Source organism: Capricornis sumatraensis, chromosome 8 (assembly GCF_032405125.1).
Source record: "Capricornis sumatraensis isolate serow.1 chromosome 8, serow.2, whole genome shotgun sequence".
Classification (NCBI taxonomy): domain Eukaryota; kingdom Metazoa; phylum Chordata; class Mammalia; order Artiodactyla; family Bovidae; genus Capricornis; species Capricornis sumatraensis.
In genome coordinates, this window is record NC_091076.1 from 105,259,704 (window position 1) to 105,276,372 (window position 16,669).

Consider the following 16,669-nt stretch of genomic DNA (forward strand, 5'->3'; position numbering starts at 1 on the left):
AGGTGGGGAGCTCCCCAAACAGGGTAAGATGGTTCTAGCCCTGGACAGTCAGTGTGACAGTGTGACTGTGCGACAGTCTGACAGCTGGGTTAACAGCAGGAGTTGAAAGCCCCGGCAGGGTAGATACAGGATTGGGTTGGCTAGGTAGCCATTATCGCTGGCTACCCCAGCGGACAGATTCTACCCATCCCTCCCGATCCCAGAGCCCCTACACAAATGTCCAGCTAGCCAAGCCCACAGAAAAAGGGACAGAGAGAATAAGAACAGCCCCTTCTCTGCTTCCATAGTGCAAAGAGTCTTGGGTCATTTAATCTATGGATTTACTTTTTTATTGGGTTGTTGGTCCTTTCCACATTGTCCTGTGGGAATATTCTATACTGTGACCATTAACTTTTGTTTACATGACACTACTGCCTTTTTTGGGGGGGAGGGCGAGTGCCATGCCATGTGGCATGAGGGACCCTAGTTCCCTGACCAGGGGTTGAACCCACTTCCCTGCATTGTGAGCTCAGAGTCTTAACCACTGGACCCCCAGGGGAGTTCATATTTTTATGAACTCCATAGAGTGCTATGGAACACTGCTTCCCATGTCAGTGTGACGGTGAGAATTAACTCTCCTGGACAGTTACTTCAGATTAAATTCTCTCAGCCCTGCTGATTCTAACAACTCTCCACCTCCTCACCAGGAAAAATGCCTTGGTGCAGAGGGAGAAAGAAACGTGGACTCTGGGGCATAACATCTGTAAAGGGGACACATCTGATGAGGCTAGGAGTGTTTCCAGCATCTCTGGTCCACTCCTCACAGTTTCTGGGCATCTGTGAGGCAGAATCATGAGGGTGGGGATAGGAACAGAACAAGAGAAGGGAAGGGCGGGAGAGATTTAAAAGACAGGGACCTCTGGAGCTGGTGGATTGGAGGCCAGAGAGGGGAGGGGTAAAGAGAATCAGAGGCTATCCTGCCTGTGGAGGGAGGAACGGAAAGGAGCAGCGTGGTGACCAGGAAATGTGTCTTCAAGTAACGCAGGGCTGGAAACTAGAAGACAATGGAGCCAGGTCTTTGAGACTCTGAGGGAGGAAAGCATTTCTATTCAGAATTCCATACCCAGCCAAACTGTCAATCATGGGTGAAGCCTGAACAAAGACATTTGCAGACACTTCCGCATCCATTATCAGGAAACTCCCAGAGGATGTAATTTTCAAAAATAAAGAAATAAATCAATGAAGGGAAGGGGAGCCCCGGGATCCAAGCAATGGGGAATTCAACATAAAGGAGAAATGATAAGGAATCAAAATCTTGCTTCCTGATCGTGACGACCTCGCCATGAGAACATGCCTCTTGCAACGGATCTCCTTTGTCCCCCTCAAGAAGAGGAGAAGAGGAAACCCCAGCATAAGCACTTTGTGCAGAGCCCCAGTTCCTATTTCATGGGTGTGAGATGCCCAGGATGCTATAAAATCACCAACGACTCTAGCCACACACAGACAGTAGTTTTGCGCTCTGGTTGCTCTACTGTCCTCTGACAGCCTGCAGGAGGAAAAGCAAGGCTTCCAGGAGGATGCTCCTTCAGACAGAAGCAACACTGAAAGTACCCTGCATCAGAACGAATGGGAAAACATCCCAATAAACACATTTTGGATATCAAAAAAAAAAAAAAAATCAAAATCTCCAGAAATACGAGCGCAAACATCCAGATGTTCAAGCTCACACCCGTGTGCTTTAGGCATATGGAGGTAAGCGCTAGAAGAGACAGAAGGGTTGAACCTAGCTGTCCATGGAAGCAAGAATCTGAAAAAGGTGGGATACAGGACTGCAGCTTTTATTATAGGCCTCACTAAATTTTTTATTCAGATACTCTAAATATATTATTTTGAAATAAATACACATGTTTTAAAAGTACATCAGTAGCATAAAGAAGAAGTGCTGTTGTGGGATATGGCTTGGTTCCCATTTCCTTTTTCCAGAGATTCAAGCAAAGCTAAGCTTGGCTTGCTAAGTACTATTGTTTGTTCCACTGCTTTTACAGTTTGTTTTTGTTTCTGGTTGACTTTTTTTTTTTTTTAAGCAATACTGCAGCCAGACAGGGTCATTTATGAGGTTTAGGATTATTTTCAGGGTGCACGTTCTGGGTTTAAGTTCTGCCTCCTCTGCAAGACTAGATGTGTGGCCTCTGGCAAGATTTGTAACCTGTTGGAATTCCCTTTCCCCTCCATGAGAGTCCTGGAGAGGACAGAGTGAGATGCCGCCGTGAGCAGAGTGTCAGTTACTTAAGAGCCCATTCATTTCAAGAATAATGAATATAGGGCTTCCTTGGTGGCTCAGTGGTAAAGAATCCAGCTGCCAATGCAGAAGACACGAGTTTGATCCCTGATCCAGGAAGATCCCACATAACCGCGGGGCAATTAAGCCCGAGAGCCGCAACTACTGAAGCCCAGGAACTCTAGAGCCCGTGCTCCACAGCAAGAGAGTAGCCCCCGCCTGCCGCAACTAGAGAAAAGCCTGCACAGCAACCGCACAGCCACTAAAAGAATAATTAATATACTGGGCAACTTTAAAAGCTCCCATAATGGAGATGAGATATCAAAACGCCACCACCCTGAGAAATCACATCTCCAGGCATTCCTGGAGGAGTACACCTTCCTGAACAGGCTGTGAGGTGAGGAGTGGAGGGTGGAATTTGTCCCTTGTATGTACCCCCAAACCCGAGTGGCACCTCCTGTCCCTTCCAGAGCCAAGCGGGTCTGTGGTCTCAGCAAGCCCAGGCAGCCTGGCTGCCAAGCCTCTGATGTCTGAGCCTCTGAACCATCCCTCATCTTGGCAGACAAGGGGCAATCAAGATCAAGTGCTCCTTGTGGAAACTACTTACGGAACTCATTAGATGCCTCTCTGCCAAACCAGGCACGCCCAGGCTGGTCCACCCACTGCTCTGCCCAGAAGGTCTTTTCCCACCCTAGTTTCTGCACGTCTCCAAGCCCTAGCAGTCTGTGAAAGCCCAACTCAAATGACACTTCCTCCACGAAGGCCACCATGACTTCACCCCCACCCACGTCCCACAAATTCCTCAGGAGTGGATCCCACCCCTCTTCTAATATTTAGTAGATCTTAGTTTTCGTCTCTCCTTCCAAGAGGCTCTGCACAGCACATTTTTAAATCAGATTTTATATTTTTATTGGAGTATAGCTGTTTTCCCGGAGAAGGCAATGGCAACCCACTCCAGTACTCTTGCCTGGAAAATCCCATGGATGGAGGAGCCTGGTAGGCTGCAGTCCATGGGGTCACTAAGAGTCGGGCACGACTGAGCGACTTCACTTTCACTTTTCACTTTCATGCATTGGAGAAGGAAATGGCAACCCACTCCAGTGTTCTTGCCTGGAAAATCCCAGGGACGGCGGAGCCTGGTGGGCTGCCATCTATGGGGTCGCACAGAGTCGGACACGACTGAAGTGACTTAGCAGCAGCAGCAGCATGGCTTGTGGGGTCTTAGCTTGCCAATCAGGGATTGAATCGGAGCTACAGCAGTGAAAGCATCAAGTCTTAACCCCTGGACCACCAGGGAATTCCCCCTAAATTAGACATGTTTAATCCAGGGTTTTAAGAGGTAGAAATTCTCTTTATTTTCAATGTCCTCTAATGGTAATCTAGCATTACTTTTCATTACAAATGGAGGAAAAACACACCACAGTGATATTAGCCATAGCTGTGACTTGTCACCAATAAAAATGACAGATTTTTCATAGTGTATTACAGAAATGACAGAGAACTTGAAATATGCTTACATCCATCACTGTCTCAAAAACGCAGTAATTCTTAGGCCTCCACCAGATCTTGTTATTTGTTCTTGTGTTAAAGAAACACAGATATAACTTTATCACAAATTTGTTTTCTTTATATTTTGTACCTGTATTTCAATGTAATTGATTGCCATGGAACCCTGTGCATTTTATTTTGTGCATTTAAAAGCATTACTCTGGGGACTTCCCTAGTGGTCCAGTGGTTAAGACTCCATACTTTCCCTGCAGGGGGCATGGGTTCGATCCCTGGTCAGGAACTACAATCCCACAGGCAGCATGGTGCGGCCAACACATAGAAAAATAAATATATAAAAATAAAAACATTACTCTGGAAAGACGTCTGAGACTACATTAGGCTCTGAGAAGGGCCCTGGAGGAATAAGAAAGGCTAATCCCCACCTCTATGTGGATCAACCCTCTCCATCTGTGTATTCCTTCCACTTTGGCCTCTCATCAGCAGGAGGTCTGCAGGCCTGAGTGTAGGAAGCATTGCCTCAACTATTTTTTTTTTTAATGAATTTTTAAAATTTAATCCTATTTATCTATTTTTGGCTGTGCTGAGTCTTCATTGCTGCTCGGGCTTCTTCCTAGTTGCAGTGAGCGGGGACCACTCCCTAGTTGCGGTCCACAGGCTCCAGGAGGCTCGGGCTTCAGGAATTGTGGCTCGGTCATCGCGGCTCCTGGGCTCTGGAGCACAGGCTCCATAGTTGTGGCACAGGAGCTTAGTTGCTCCGTGGTGTGTGGGATCTTCCAGGATCAGGGATCGAACCGTGTCTCCTATACTGGCAGCGGATTCTTTACCACTGAGCCACAAGGGGAACCTGTTTTCTGAACTTTTAAAATAGTTACAAGTTTACAGAAAAATTGCAAAGATCACTCAGAATCCCCCTATACCTCCCTCCCAATTTGTCCTTTTGCTCATATCATGACTACGGTACATTTGTCACAATGAAAGAGCCAATATTGATACATTCGTATGAACTATATTCCATAACTTATTTGAATTTCCTGTTTCCCCCTAACATCCTTTTTCTCTCAGGAACACGTCCAGAATACACAGGACATTTAGTTATCATGTCTCCATGGACTTCTCTTGGCTGTGACAATTTTTCAGACGGAAAGTAAACTTTCAGGGAAACTGCTTGACAACCTTGAAAGTTTCAAGGGGTTCTGATCAGGCGCTATGTAGACTGCGTCTCCATTGGGATTTGTCTAAAGTTTTAATCATAATTAGAGTGGGGCTGTGGGTAGGAAGACCACATCATATCAACGGTATTTACTGCCGAACATGACATCACTGTTGTTGTTGACCTTGATCACCTGGCTGGGCTGGTTTTCATCACTGTACCCTGTCAAGTTACTCTTCTGCTCCCTTTGGAAGGAAGTCACTCGGCACCCTCCACACGTGCGGAGTGGGAAGCCACTCTCCATCTTGGAGAATGTGCCAAAGCTGCTGAGAATTCCTCTGAGTGGGAAATCTGTCTATTCTCCATTTATTTATTTATCCAGAGATTTATTTATAACAGCATGAACTCATGGAAGTTTGTTTTACACTTAGGGTTACAACCCAGTGCTGCTTTAGTTATTCTGTTGCCATCCTGTTCTTTTTTAACATTATGGAGGTATAGTTTACATATACTAAAATGCACCATTTCAAGTGCTAATTACACTAGTCTCAGCGAACACCTCCATCTGGGGAACCCACAGCCCGAGCCCCTGGCACATCACGTGAGTGTCCATGGACTGGAACTGAATTTGTGGGACAGTGGACTTGGAGGACATCAACTTCCCATTTTAAGTTTAGAGAAGCCCAAGTTCCCCACCGAAGGTAAATAGAGTCACTAAGAGGCAAAAACATATGCCCTCTGCCCTTTCCTCCAGGAGCCCCTAGGGGGTCAGACTGGGGCCCAGAGGCCACCCCCACGCTGTCCGGGACGGGGCCGGGTACTGGCCGGCCTTTTGCGCTCGGGGGGCGGTCCGAGCCGGGGGCGGGCGGGGGCCGGACCCTTGGCCTCTGTCCCAGGGGGCGGCGCCGCGTCGCGAATGGTCCGGGTCCCTCCCAGGCGCGAGCGGCGCAGGCGGTGCGCCGTGGCCGCGGAGCCATGGACGGGAGTGGGCCCTTCAGCTGCCCCATCTGCCTGGAGCTGCTCCGGGAGCCGGTGACACTGCCCTGCGGCCACAACTTCTGCCTCTTCTGCCTGGGCGCGCTCTGGCCGCACCGCGGAGCGGGCGGCGCCGGCGGCCCCGGAGGCACGGAGCGCTGCCCGCTGTGCCAGGAACCCTTCCCCGACGGCCTCCAGCTCCGCAAGAACCACACGCTGTCCGAGCTGCTGCAGCTCCGCCAGGGCTCGGGCCCGGGGCCCGGCCCCGGCCCGGCCTCTACCCCGCCGGCCCCGGCCCCGGCCCCGGCCCCCGAGACGGCAACACCCAGTGCGCCGCCCAGCGCCCCGGAGCCGTCGGCTCCCAGCGCGCCCGAGTCATGGCCGCCCGGTGAGGAGCCGGTGCGCTGCGATGCGTGCCCTGAAGGCGCCGCCCTGCCCGCCGCGCTCTCCTGCCTCTCCTGCCTCGCGTCCTTCTGCCCCGCGCACCTGGGCCCGCACGAGCGCAGCCCCGCGCTGCGCGGACACCGCCTGGTGCCGCCGCTGCGCCGACTGGAGGAGAGCCTGTGCCCGCGCCACCTGCGGCCGCTCGAGCGCTACTGCCGCGCCGAGCGCGTGTGCCTGTGCGAGGCCTGCGCCGCCCAGGAGCACCGGGGCCACGAGCTCGTGCCACTGGAGCAGGAGCGCGCGCTCCAGGAGGTAGGGCGCGGGCGCGGGCGCGGCGGGCGGGTGGGGGCGGGTGATGCGCCTCGCGCGCCGGCCGAGGACCCCTCATTGCTTTGCCATCCTTAATTCCCCTCTCTAACCTGAGGATCTCTGCGGTGCCTTCCAGCCCTGACCGTCATCCGCTCGCTGTGGGACATTCCTCTCGGGATGAGAATGGGGGTTGGAGAGACCCAGTGAGAACTCGAAAAGGATGCAAAAATCGGGCTGGAAGACTGAGGCTGGGGCGGAGCCCATGGGGTGGGGGGTGGTTAAAGGAGCCTGGTGGGGTCCGCAGGGTCCCCGGGGGGGCGGCCGGTGCCTTGGCCGGGCTCCTGCCGGTCCCGCTCAGATCTGCCTGGGCTGAGGGACTGGATGGGTGTGGCAGACGACAGGAGTGCGGCGGAGGGTGGGCTGAGCACACAGAGCGCCCTGTCTGGCTGTCCGGGGGCTGGTGGTGGGCGCGTGTACTAGCTGTCCGGCCGTTACCTCCGCCCCGTTTCCTTTGGCCCCAGGCCTGGTCTTGGCGCCTCTGGCCTTGGGATTTTCCGTCTCTCCTGCCTGAAGTGGTGACTCATAAGAGCCAGGGGATTTGCCCGGAATCCCCATTTTTCAGGCTTGGATTGGGGACACAGACTCTTGGGGGACAATGATTCCCAGAACTTGCGCAGGGCCCCTCCTCACTTTCTGCTTCTTTCCCGCCGAGGGAAGTTCTCAAATCACAATGAGCAACATGGTGGACCCGAGGGCCCTGGACTTGCTCACCAGTCAAAGAGGGGGAGGCAGGCAGCCCACGGCCCACCAGCCTGCCCTCTCCCAGACATTCCGAAAGGGCACCAGCCTGGGCTTGAGGCCCCTCCGGTATATCATCACCACTCCCAGTCCACCTGGACCCAGATACCACTCCTGGTCACCCCCACCTCCCCCTCGGTGAGGCCCGGGACCCTACTTCTAGACCCCTTTCTCCTTGAGGGTGTCGTCCACAGGCCGAGCAGCCCAAAGTCCTGAGCGCTGTGGAGGACCGCATGGACGAGCTGGGTGCGGGCATCGCTCAGTCCCGGCGCACGGTGGCCCTCATCAAGGTCAGATCCCGTCCAACTCAGCCCCCGTCCACCCCTGCCCCAGGCTCCCGCCGCTGTGAGCTTTCAGCATGGCACCGTCCACTCCAGAGAAGCCCGTGCCCAGGGCATGGCCTGGCTCCACTGAGCCTGTCTCCCCCCTGACCTGGCACAGACCCAGGGCAGTTCGGGCTGGTGCCTCTGTCCACCCCCCACCCTCAATAAGACATGGTGGGAAGACAGGGGTCCGAGAAGGTGGCCAAAACGTCTTCGGGGTGTTCTCTGTCCTCACTGCCCGCCCCCCACTGTCCTGTGCAGAGCGCAGCCGTGGCAGAGCGGGAGAGGGTGAGCCGGCTGTTTGCCGAGGCTGCGGCCGTCCTGCAGGGGTTTCAGACGGAGGTGCTGGGCTTCATCGATGAGGGGGAGGCGACCATGCTGGGCCGCTCTCAAGGTGACCTGCGGCGGCAGGAGGAGCAGCGGAGCCGACTCAGCAGGGCCCGCCACAACCTCAGTCAGGTCCCCGAAGCCGACTCGGTCAGCTTCCTGCAGGTGAGGGCGGCTCTGCGGGTGCAGCGGGCACCGAAGCCGCAGGAGGAGGCCGCGGGGGGCCGCCTTCGTGGCTGTGCCGGCCTCCTGGCAGGCTGTCTGTCTCATGCCCGGAGGAGCTGCTGCGGCCAGCTTAGCCTTAATGGGCATCTGTCTGGCACAGGAACTCCTGGCACTCAGGCTGGCCCTGGAGGAGGGGTGCGGCCCCGGGCCCGGACCCCCGAGGGAGCTCAGCTTCACCAAGTCCTCCCAGGCTGTGCGCGCGGTGCAGGCCGTCCTGGCCTCGGCCTGTTCCAGCCAGTGGGAGCAGCTTCGGGGGCTGGGCAGTGATGAAGACGGGCTGCAGAAGCCAGGCACGGAAGGTGGGCGCCCCCTGCAAGTGACTCACCCTTCCCCAGGCTCCCTGCACAGGGCCCCAGGCCCGGCTGCCCGCTCAGGAGTGGAGGATGGAAACTGTGCCTAGAACAGGGTGGGACCCCAAATCCTGCCAGGGACTCGAGCCACCACCCTGTAATCACGAGTCAGCCCCTTTGGCCGCAGCCCGGGGGGCAGAGAGGGCCTGTCCTGGCACACCCTCTAGCTTCAGAGAGGATGAAGCCCAGGGAGGACATGGGACGTAGAACAAGGACCAGCATGCGTATGAGCACAGGGTACCGTATTTGGGCATGTGCCTGTCCCCAGGTGGCCTGGGGTGCTGAGAGGATGGAGGAGGAGGATTTCAATCACAGGTTCAGAGATGGGTTGCCTTGCACAGCCCAGCCACAGGCAGCTAAGGAGGCCCTCACCAACTGTCTCCTCTTCGGCAGCAGACGCTGAGTCCCAGGACCCCGACAGCACCAACAACCTGGAGAGTGAGGCTCCTAGGGATTATTTCCTCAAGTGTAAGTTGACACTTGGGCTTGCCAGGATGCTTACCTGGGCTCTCCCAAGGCTGCTGGGCTGGGCCCTAAGTGCCCATGGGCCGGGATTCCTGTCCCTGGTTCAGAGGGTGAACTAGGTCACCTCACGGGGGGCTCCCCATGATGGCTGAATCATGCCCATTACAAAGGACGGGAGAGGTGTTTGGGGGAGGTGGGCCCCTCGGGGAAAGGCTGCCCTGCCTGACCTTGGACCTGAGCCCTGCATTTCTCTCCGGTCTGTGGGGGCAGTTGCCTACATAGTGGACTTGGACAGTGACACGGCCGACAAGTTCCTGCAGCTGTTTGGAACCAAGGGCGTGAAGAGGGTGCTGTGTCCTATTAACTACCCCGAGTCGCCCACCCGCTTCACCCACTGCGAGCAGGTGCTGGGCGAGGGCGCCCTGGACCGGGGCACCTATTACTGGGAGGTGGAGATCATTGAGGGCTGGGTCAGCGTGGGGGTCATGGCCGAAGACTTCTCCCCACAAGAGCCCTACGACCGGGGCCGACTGGGCCGCAACGCCCACTCCTGCTGCCTGCAGTGGAACGGACGCAGTTTCTCCGTCTGGTTCCACGGGCAGGAGGCACCCCTGCCGCACCCCTTCTCACCCACCGTGGGGATCTGCCTGGAATATGCTGACCGAGCCCTGGCCTTCTACACCGTGCGGGACGGCAAGATGAGCCTCCTACGGAGGCTGAGGGCCTCCCGGGCGCGCTGGAGTGGCACGCCGGCCTCCCCGGTTGACCCCTTCCAGAGCCGCCTGGACAGCCACTTTGCGGGGCTCTTCACGCGCAGACTCAAGCCCGCCTTCTTCCTGGAGAGTGTAGACGCCCATCTGCAGATAGGGCCCCTCAAGAAGTCCTGCATATCCGCGCTCAAGAGGAGGTGATGCAGGGGCCCGGGGCCGCCTCCCGCTGCTGACCCAGCTCCTGGGAAGCTTGCTTCTCTGCACCCCTGGTTTGAACCAGAGAAGGCAACAGCCTCGGACCCCCACACATTCCCCAGCCTTCTCATTCCTAGAGGCCTCCACCTTCTGTACCCAAGGCCTTCCACCTCTCAGGGAGGAGGCCCCCCAGACCCTGTCCCCCTGCAGGCCTTGTTTCTGGGAGAAGGAACCGCAGCTTGGACAGTTCCAGGCTGCCCTGACCCCTCCTCTCCCAGGTTCCTGGGACAGTGCCTGGCACATAGTAAGTGCTCAATAAATGTTTGGTCTCTGAACGACTCCCTTTTCTACCCTTCTCTCCTGCGTGTGTGCTTGCTCAGTTGTGTCCCAACTCTTTGTGACCTCATGGACTGTAGCTCTCCAGGCTCCTCTGTCCTTGGGATCTTCCAGGCAAGAATATTGGAGCAGGTTACCGTTTCCTCCTCCCGGGAATATTCCTGACCCAGGGATCGAACTCACGTCTCCTGTATTGGCAGGTGGATTCTTTACCACTGAGCCACCTGGGAAGCACTCTTCTCTGCATCCACCAAGAATTCCCCATACTTCCCATCTTTCCTGAGCTGGTCTTGAAAGACAGAAGGGAGCAAGGCCCTTGTCCCAGGATTCCTACTGGGCGGGAGAGCCCTGACCCAGGAAAAAGAGGCTGAAACCAGGTGCCTACCCTTTGCACACCCCCTACTCCCAAGTTCTGAACAGGGAGAGCCAGAGGTGGCTTCTCCCAGAGGGGTCCACCCCCACAGTCATTCTGGCTGCCCGCGTGTCTGCTTTGGATGGTCTGGTGCCCACCAGATATTTTCATCCCTGTTGCTATAGCCTAGTTCTGGAACCTGCCGAAGGGTGTCTGCCCAAGATTCAACGCAGACCTCACACTCCGCAAGAGCCGGGCAGGACTCCTGGGCGTGGGCAACAAAGTCTGAGACTAGAACTGTTTTCATACGCACACCTTCTCAGCTCTTGAGGGCTGCAGCTGAACCGACCCCAGGGTGTGGCTGGAGCTGGGAATGTCTTCCCTAAAAGGACCTGTCTTCCTTCGGAGGCTGCCTGACATCTCTGCAGCAGCTGGGCGGCTGGAACTGGGCTCAGCCTCCACGCTGGGGAGACCCTGGGCTCTGTGCCCCAGTAGAGCCTCTGCCTCTCTCCCAGGAAGGTCCAGGGCCCCCTGCAGCCCTAGGACCACCCCCACCCCACCCCATCCCAGCTTGGGACGCCTGCATGCTGATTTCAAGGCAGAGAACTTGCTCCAGAGGCTACAGGGTGTGTTCCCAGGTCAGCCTCCGCCCCCCGGGGTGGGGGGGTTCTCGGTAACTCAGGTGCACCCCAGGGAGGGCCAGCCTGGAGAGCAGGGGCAGACAGAGGCCTCTGAGCCCGGGGCCTAAGGTCAGGCGGGACAATGGCTGAGTTATACAGCCAGACAGCAAGGCCATACAAGTCCTGCCCTGGCTGCCTCACCAGCTAAAAATAGCCCCTCCCACAGAGCCTGCTGGTGCCCCATAGCCAGGATGTTGTTTTTCCGGGCGGGGCCTGCTGGCTCCTGGGGCTCTGTGTTCTCGGCACCGTTTCCTTGACAGCCAAGGGCCCCAGCTCACTGGGGCTGGGCGGATGGGGGAGGCTGTGCCTCCACGTTGCTGTGGCAACGTGGACCAATGGGGAGTCCCCTCACCTCCGGAACCCTCCCACCTTTCACAGAGCCCCGCCCACCCCTATCCTGGCACGCCCCGTCCCGCTCCTCTTACAGAGAACACTCAGGCCCCTGATTCTTCTGTAGGGTCCCTGCATGGCACCGAAAGTGAGTTAGATGGACGAGGCGCCTGCACAGGACTGGTGCTTCCTTCCTGCAATTCAGGCCTGACTAGTCAAGTCTGCAGCCACAGTATCCCTGCCACTTGCAGAGTGACTTTGTTGTTGTTCTGTCTTTGCGACCACATGGACTGTAGCCCACCAGGCTCCTCTGTCCCTAGGATTTCCGAGGCAAGAATACTGGAATGGGTTACCATTTCCTCCTCCAGGGGATCTTCCTGACCTAGGGATCGAACATGCATCTCCTGAATTGGCAGGCAGATTCTTTACCACTGAGCCGCCTGGAAAGTTACCAGAGTGACTGCCAGCTTCGAGACTCACAGAACCTTGTACACCTTAATCTCGGATCCCAGTGTTAACATTTACAGCTCAGAGCAGGGAACCGGCTCACCCAGGGCCGCACAGCTCACAAAAATTTGGCTGAGGCTGACCCCAAGTTTCATTGTCATCCCCAGTCTAGAGTATTAGGGGCAACCCTGCACTTCCTCTCTGATTGTAGGATCCTACTAGAGCTGGAGAGATGTGGTGTATGTGAGTGTCTATGTGTTTCTGGGTGTATCGCTTTGCCTATGTGTGTGTTTAGGTGTCTGTGTCTGTGCTTGAATGTTGCTTGTGCATTAGTGTATAGGTCTGCGTGTCTGCCTGGGTGTAGTTGTGTGTGTGGATCCAGCCTAGTGACTTTTCAAACATGCTCTGAGGACATTTGGAGTTCTGAGGAGGGACACTGAGGCAGGGCTGGCGGGGTGGGAAGGGATACCAGGGGGCCAGCCCCTCATCAGCCCTGCCAACGCTTTATAATCAGAACAGATTTTATGCAAGATGACTTGCAAAAAAGAGAAGCTGTTAAAAAGACAAAGGTTAGAAAACCATTGATCTAGTCCAAGCCTTCTTTTACCACCACCATTTGCAGATGAAGAAACTGAGGGATGTGCTTAGAAATGTCTACACACACTCACACACATACACACAGGCTGCTCCCCACTGCTGTCGCCTGTGGAAGAGCTGCTCCCAGCCCAGACCCCAGTTTCCACAGCCACCAGAGTCCTTTCTTCCAGAGCGGCCTGAGGCCCTGTGGTTTCCGAAGCTCCCGTGGGAGCCGAGCCAATAACAGACATTGGCAGTGTGGGAAGAGTGTGAAGGGTCGTCGGAGGCTGCGTTGCTATTAGCCGAGTCTGGCTCCTTTGGGCCAGGCGGGGAGCCAACCACCACTTGAGCTTTGTTTCTGTGGGAAAATGAGCCCCGGAATTCCAAACAACAGGCTGATCAATGGACTCAAGCATCTCTTCCCTCTTGGCAGCTAGGTCCTCCACCCCTCCCTGCTCCCACCATCCCCCCACCCCCGATTCCAGGAGGCAAGGGGTAGACACATCCTCCTCCCTCTCCTCCTCCTCCAGCCCACTCAAGGAACTCACAGAAGTGCCTTTCTTCACTTCCCAGGCACAGGGTGAGGCTGGACTGAGACTGTGGCTGAAAATGAAGGCCTGGCCAGGAAGATGGGGCTGAACTGGGAGGGGCAGAGGCTTGCAGTTGTCTCTGCTGTTGCTGGGTTTTCTCCCCTGGGAAGAAGACAGCATTTAGCTGCCGGGTGTGTGTCCCATTCAGCCCCATACCTCTCCCCCAGATCTGCGTTCCCTGTCCAGCGATGCCAAATAGAAACATGGAGACAGAATTTGGAGGAAACAGAAAGATGGCTTACAGGCTTCCCTGGTGGCTCAGTGGTAAAGAAGCCGCCTGCAAGGCAGGAGACGTGGGTTTGATCCCTGATCCGGGAATATTCCGCATGCTGTGGAGCAACTAAGCCCACAACTATTGAGACTGTGCTCTAGAGCCCAGGAGCCACAACTGCTGAGGCCGTGTGCAACTTCTGAAGCCTGCATGGACTAGAGCTTGTACTCCTCAACAGGACAAGCCACGGCAATGAGAAGCCCGCGCGCCGCAACCAGAGAGGAGCCCCTGCTGTCTGCAACTCGAGAAAAGCCCGCGCAGCAACGAACACCCTGCACAGCCAATAAATAAATTAATTAATAATAACAACAATGAAAGGAAGATGGCTTGATTCCACTGCCATGCATGGGGTAAGACACAGCAGGCTAGCACCTCAAGGACTGTACCCCTCTCCTAGGAGAATTGAGAGATGTTATGTAGCCTGGATTTCATGGTTTTAGGGTAAATGATAAAGCTCAAAGTAATGAAGGTCTTGTGTTTTTCTTCATCTTGCGTTTTTTCAAAAAAGTCTAGTAACTGGGTTTATTTGTCTCTGGGTCATCTGCCTTTGACCTTCTTTCTAAAAGGCAAACAGTGATAAGGGGTGATTTGCTTCAAGAGAGAGCTAACACCAGGTTCAGGATGCAATAAGCATAGCATCAGGGGGCGATAGGTTAGCTTTGTGAAGGACAGATCTAACAGACACTATAGATTAGTGACAGGTAAAATATAACTAGGAGTGATGAAGCCTTTCAGGCCCATTTACGTTCCTTCTCTTAACTATTCACAGTTCTCTTTACTTTCCTTGTTCTCGGGAGAGGAAACACTTCATTTCCATTTTTGCTGCAACACACTCAACATTTGATGCCAATGTTCAAAATCTAGAATACGAGGTCACTCTTTTTCTGCACCATCATGTCTTCTAGGAGATGCCTAAGAACTACAGGAGGTCCTGAGAGGTCCTCACGGGCCCCACCTGGGTGCAAGCCTCAATCTGCTTCCCAGTATCCTCAGCGAACTGGCCGGGGAGGCGCTCACAGCCCAAGCACGGAGACAGGTAGGAGGTAGTCTTTGAGGTCCTGGGCGCTTTGTCTGTAAATGACACTCAGTTTTTAATTTTACTCTGTCATATCTCTGATTGGCTATAACGTAAAGAGTAGCACTTCTCTGCTTCAGCCTTGGAGAAGAATGGTTTTGTGTTTGAGTTCCGGAATCAGAAAGTCTGGGCTAAAAATTCCACTCTGGCCATTTCCTAGCCATTTAGGCAGGTACTTAGCCCCTTCTGTGCCTCGATTTCCTCACTAGTAAAATTGGGATAATAATAGAAGCACAAGAACTTCCCTGGCGGTCCAGTGATTAAGCCTGCTCGCTTCCAGTAGAGGGGCACGGGTTTGATCCCTGGTCAGGGAATTAGGATCCCACAAGCTGCTTGGGGAAGCTGAAAGAATAACAAATAAGTGAAATAAAAATCTGTGAATCTAGATTGCTAATGATTGGTACTGGGTTTTAAAAATAATAGTGAAGTGAAGTTGCTCAGTTGTGTCTGACTCTTTGCGCAGGCTCCTCCATCCATGGGATTCTCCAGGCAAGAATCCTGGAGTGGGTTGCCATTTCCTTCTCCAGGGTATCCTCCCGACCCAGGGATCGAACCCAGGTCTCCCACATTGCAGGCAGATACTTTAACCTCTGAGCCACCAGGGAAGCCCAAAGTGAACAGTAAAAGAAACAATACTGGAAACCACTGCCAGTGACAAATTCAAAATGATGTCTCTCCCCAAACTACAGTGGCTACCAGGTTGTCATCTTATTCAGTAGGGCAGAGAAGGGGAAAAGAGAAAAATAATAGTAGTAGAATTCAAACACAGATACAGAGAACAAACAGGTAGTTGCCAGAGGAGAGTGGGTTGGAGGAGGCAAAAAATCAGGTGGGAGAAATTCAGAGAAAAGTGCATAGTGTTTTTTTGAGGATGAAATGAGCTATTTAGGCAAAGTGATTGGCACAAGTCTGGCACAGAGTGAGCCTTCAATACATGTTACTGGTATTATTATTATTCTCTTGAATGCAGTACTGGGGAGTTGTTGCTGCTGTTATGTGCACAATGAGGCTCCCTCTTTCCCTACCCCATTGATCACTACGATGCTCCCCAAAGCACTATTATTTATTCTCCGTCTTTCTTCACCAGTACCGCTGGCAGCTCAGTAAATGGTTCTTGGAAGCTCACTGGTGAGGATGTGGGCTGTGTCAGCCATGCTGCTCAGTCATACATGTACATGTCCTGATTCTAAAATATGAATATATTCTTAAAAATAAATTAAAACGTGTATACTTACATTTCAAAAATAAATAAAATTGATACTCTTGGAAATTTTGTCAGTCCTTGGGGAACTCCAGGAGAAGGCAATGGCACCCCACTCCAGCACTCTTGCCTGGAAAATCCCATGGGCGGAGGAGCCTGGTAGGCTGCAGTCCATGGGGTCACTAAGAGTCGGGCACGACTGAGCGACTTCACTTTCACTTTTCACTTTCATGCATTGGAGAAGGAAATGGCAACCCACTCCAGTGTTCTTGCCTGGAGAATCCCAGGGACAGGGGAGCCTGGTGGGCTGCCGTCTCTGGGGTTGCACAGAGTCGGACACGACTGAAGTGACTTAGCAGCAGCAGCAGCAGCAGCAGCAGCAGCAGCAGCAGCAGGGGAACTCCATGAATTTGTTCTTTGGGAGCTAAGATTAGCCCAGACTACATGTGTCAGGACGCTCCATGTTGCTCCACCCACTAAGATGGGACACTTTCCCTCACTCACTCAACAATATGTATTCAGTGCAATGTACAGTACTCAGAGCTGGGGATACTGTAGTGAGTAATCCCAACAAAGATGCCTGAGCCACACCACCGGCCCCATGATAGTCGTAGCTGTAATAAGTACTGCACAAGAAAAGGACAGGGACTCCACCCCTGGGATACACCCAAAAGAACTAAAAGCAGAGACTCAAACAGATGCTTATAAATCCATGTCCATAGCAACATAATTCACAACAGCCTAAGGGTGGGAACAACCCAAGTGTTCATCAATGGACGAATGGATAAACACAGCGTGATCTGAATATACAACAGCCTTAAAAAAGACTGAGAT

General features: G+C 54.1%; 1 protein-coding gene and 1 pseudogene across 1 annotated transcript; both read left to right on the forward strand.

The window, feature by feature from the left end:
• The first annotated feature begins 1,329 nt into the window (after window positions 1-1,329).
• On the forward strand, window positions 1,330-1,584 carry LOC138084569 (small ribosomal subunit protein eS27-like; annotated as a pseudogene).
• A 4,307-nt stretch (window positions 1,585-5,891) lies between these two features.
• Window positions 5,892-10,238, forward strand: TRIM47 (tripartite motif containing 47). Its single transcript, XM_068978185.1, has 6 exons — window positions 5,892-6,587; window positions 7,577-7,672; window positions 7,967-8,197; window positions 8,358-8,556; window positions 9,001-9,075; window positions 9,343-10,238. The coding sequence occupies exons 1-6, from the start codon at window positions 5,892-5,894 to the stop codon at window positions 9,981-9,983; spliced, it is 1,938 nt and encodes a 645-aa protein (XP_068834286.1). The 3' UTR covers window positions 9,984-10,238.
• The last annotated feature ends 6,431 nt before the right edge of the window (window positions 10,239-16,669 follow it).

Bases quoted from the DNA above. Each gene is read 5' to 3' on its own strand.
- TRIM47 (XM_068978185.1), top strand. From the start codon at position 5,892: ATGGACGGGAGTGGGCCCTTCAGCTGCCCCATCTGCCTGGAGCTGCTC. The intron at 6,588-7,576 runs GTAGGGCGCGGG...TGTCGTCCACAG, and splicing joins AGGAGCGCGCGCTCCAGGAG to GCCGAGCAGCCCAAAGTCCT. The intron at 7,673-7,966 runs GTCAGATCCCGT...TGTCCTGTGCAG, and splicing joins GCACGGTGGCCCTCATCAAG to AGCGCAGCCGTGGCAGAGCG.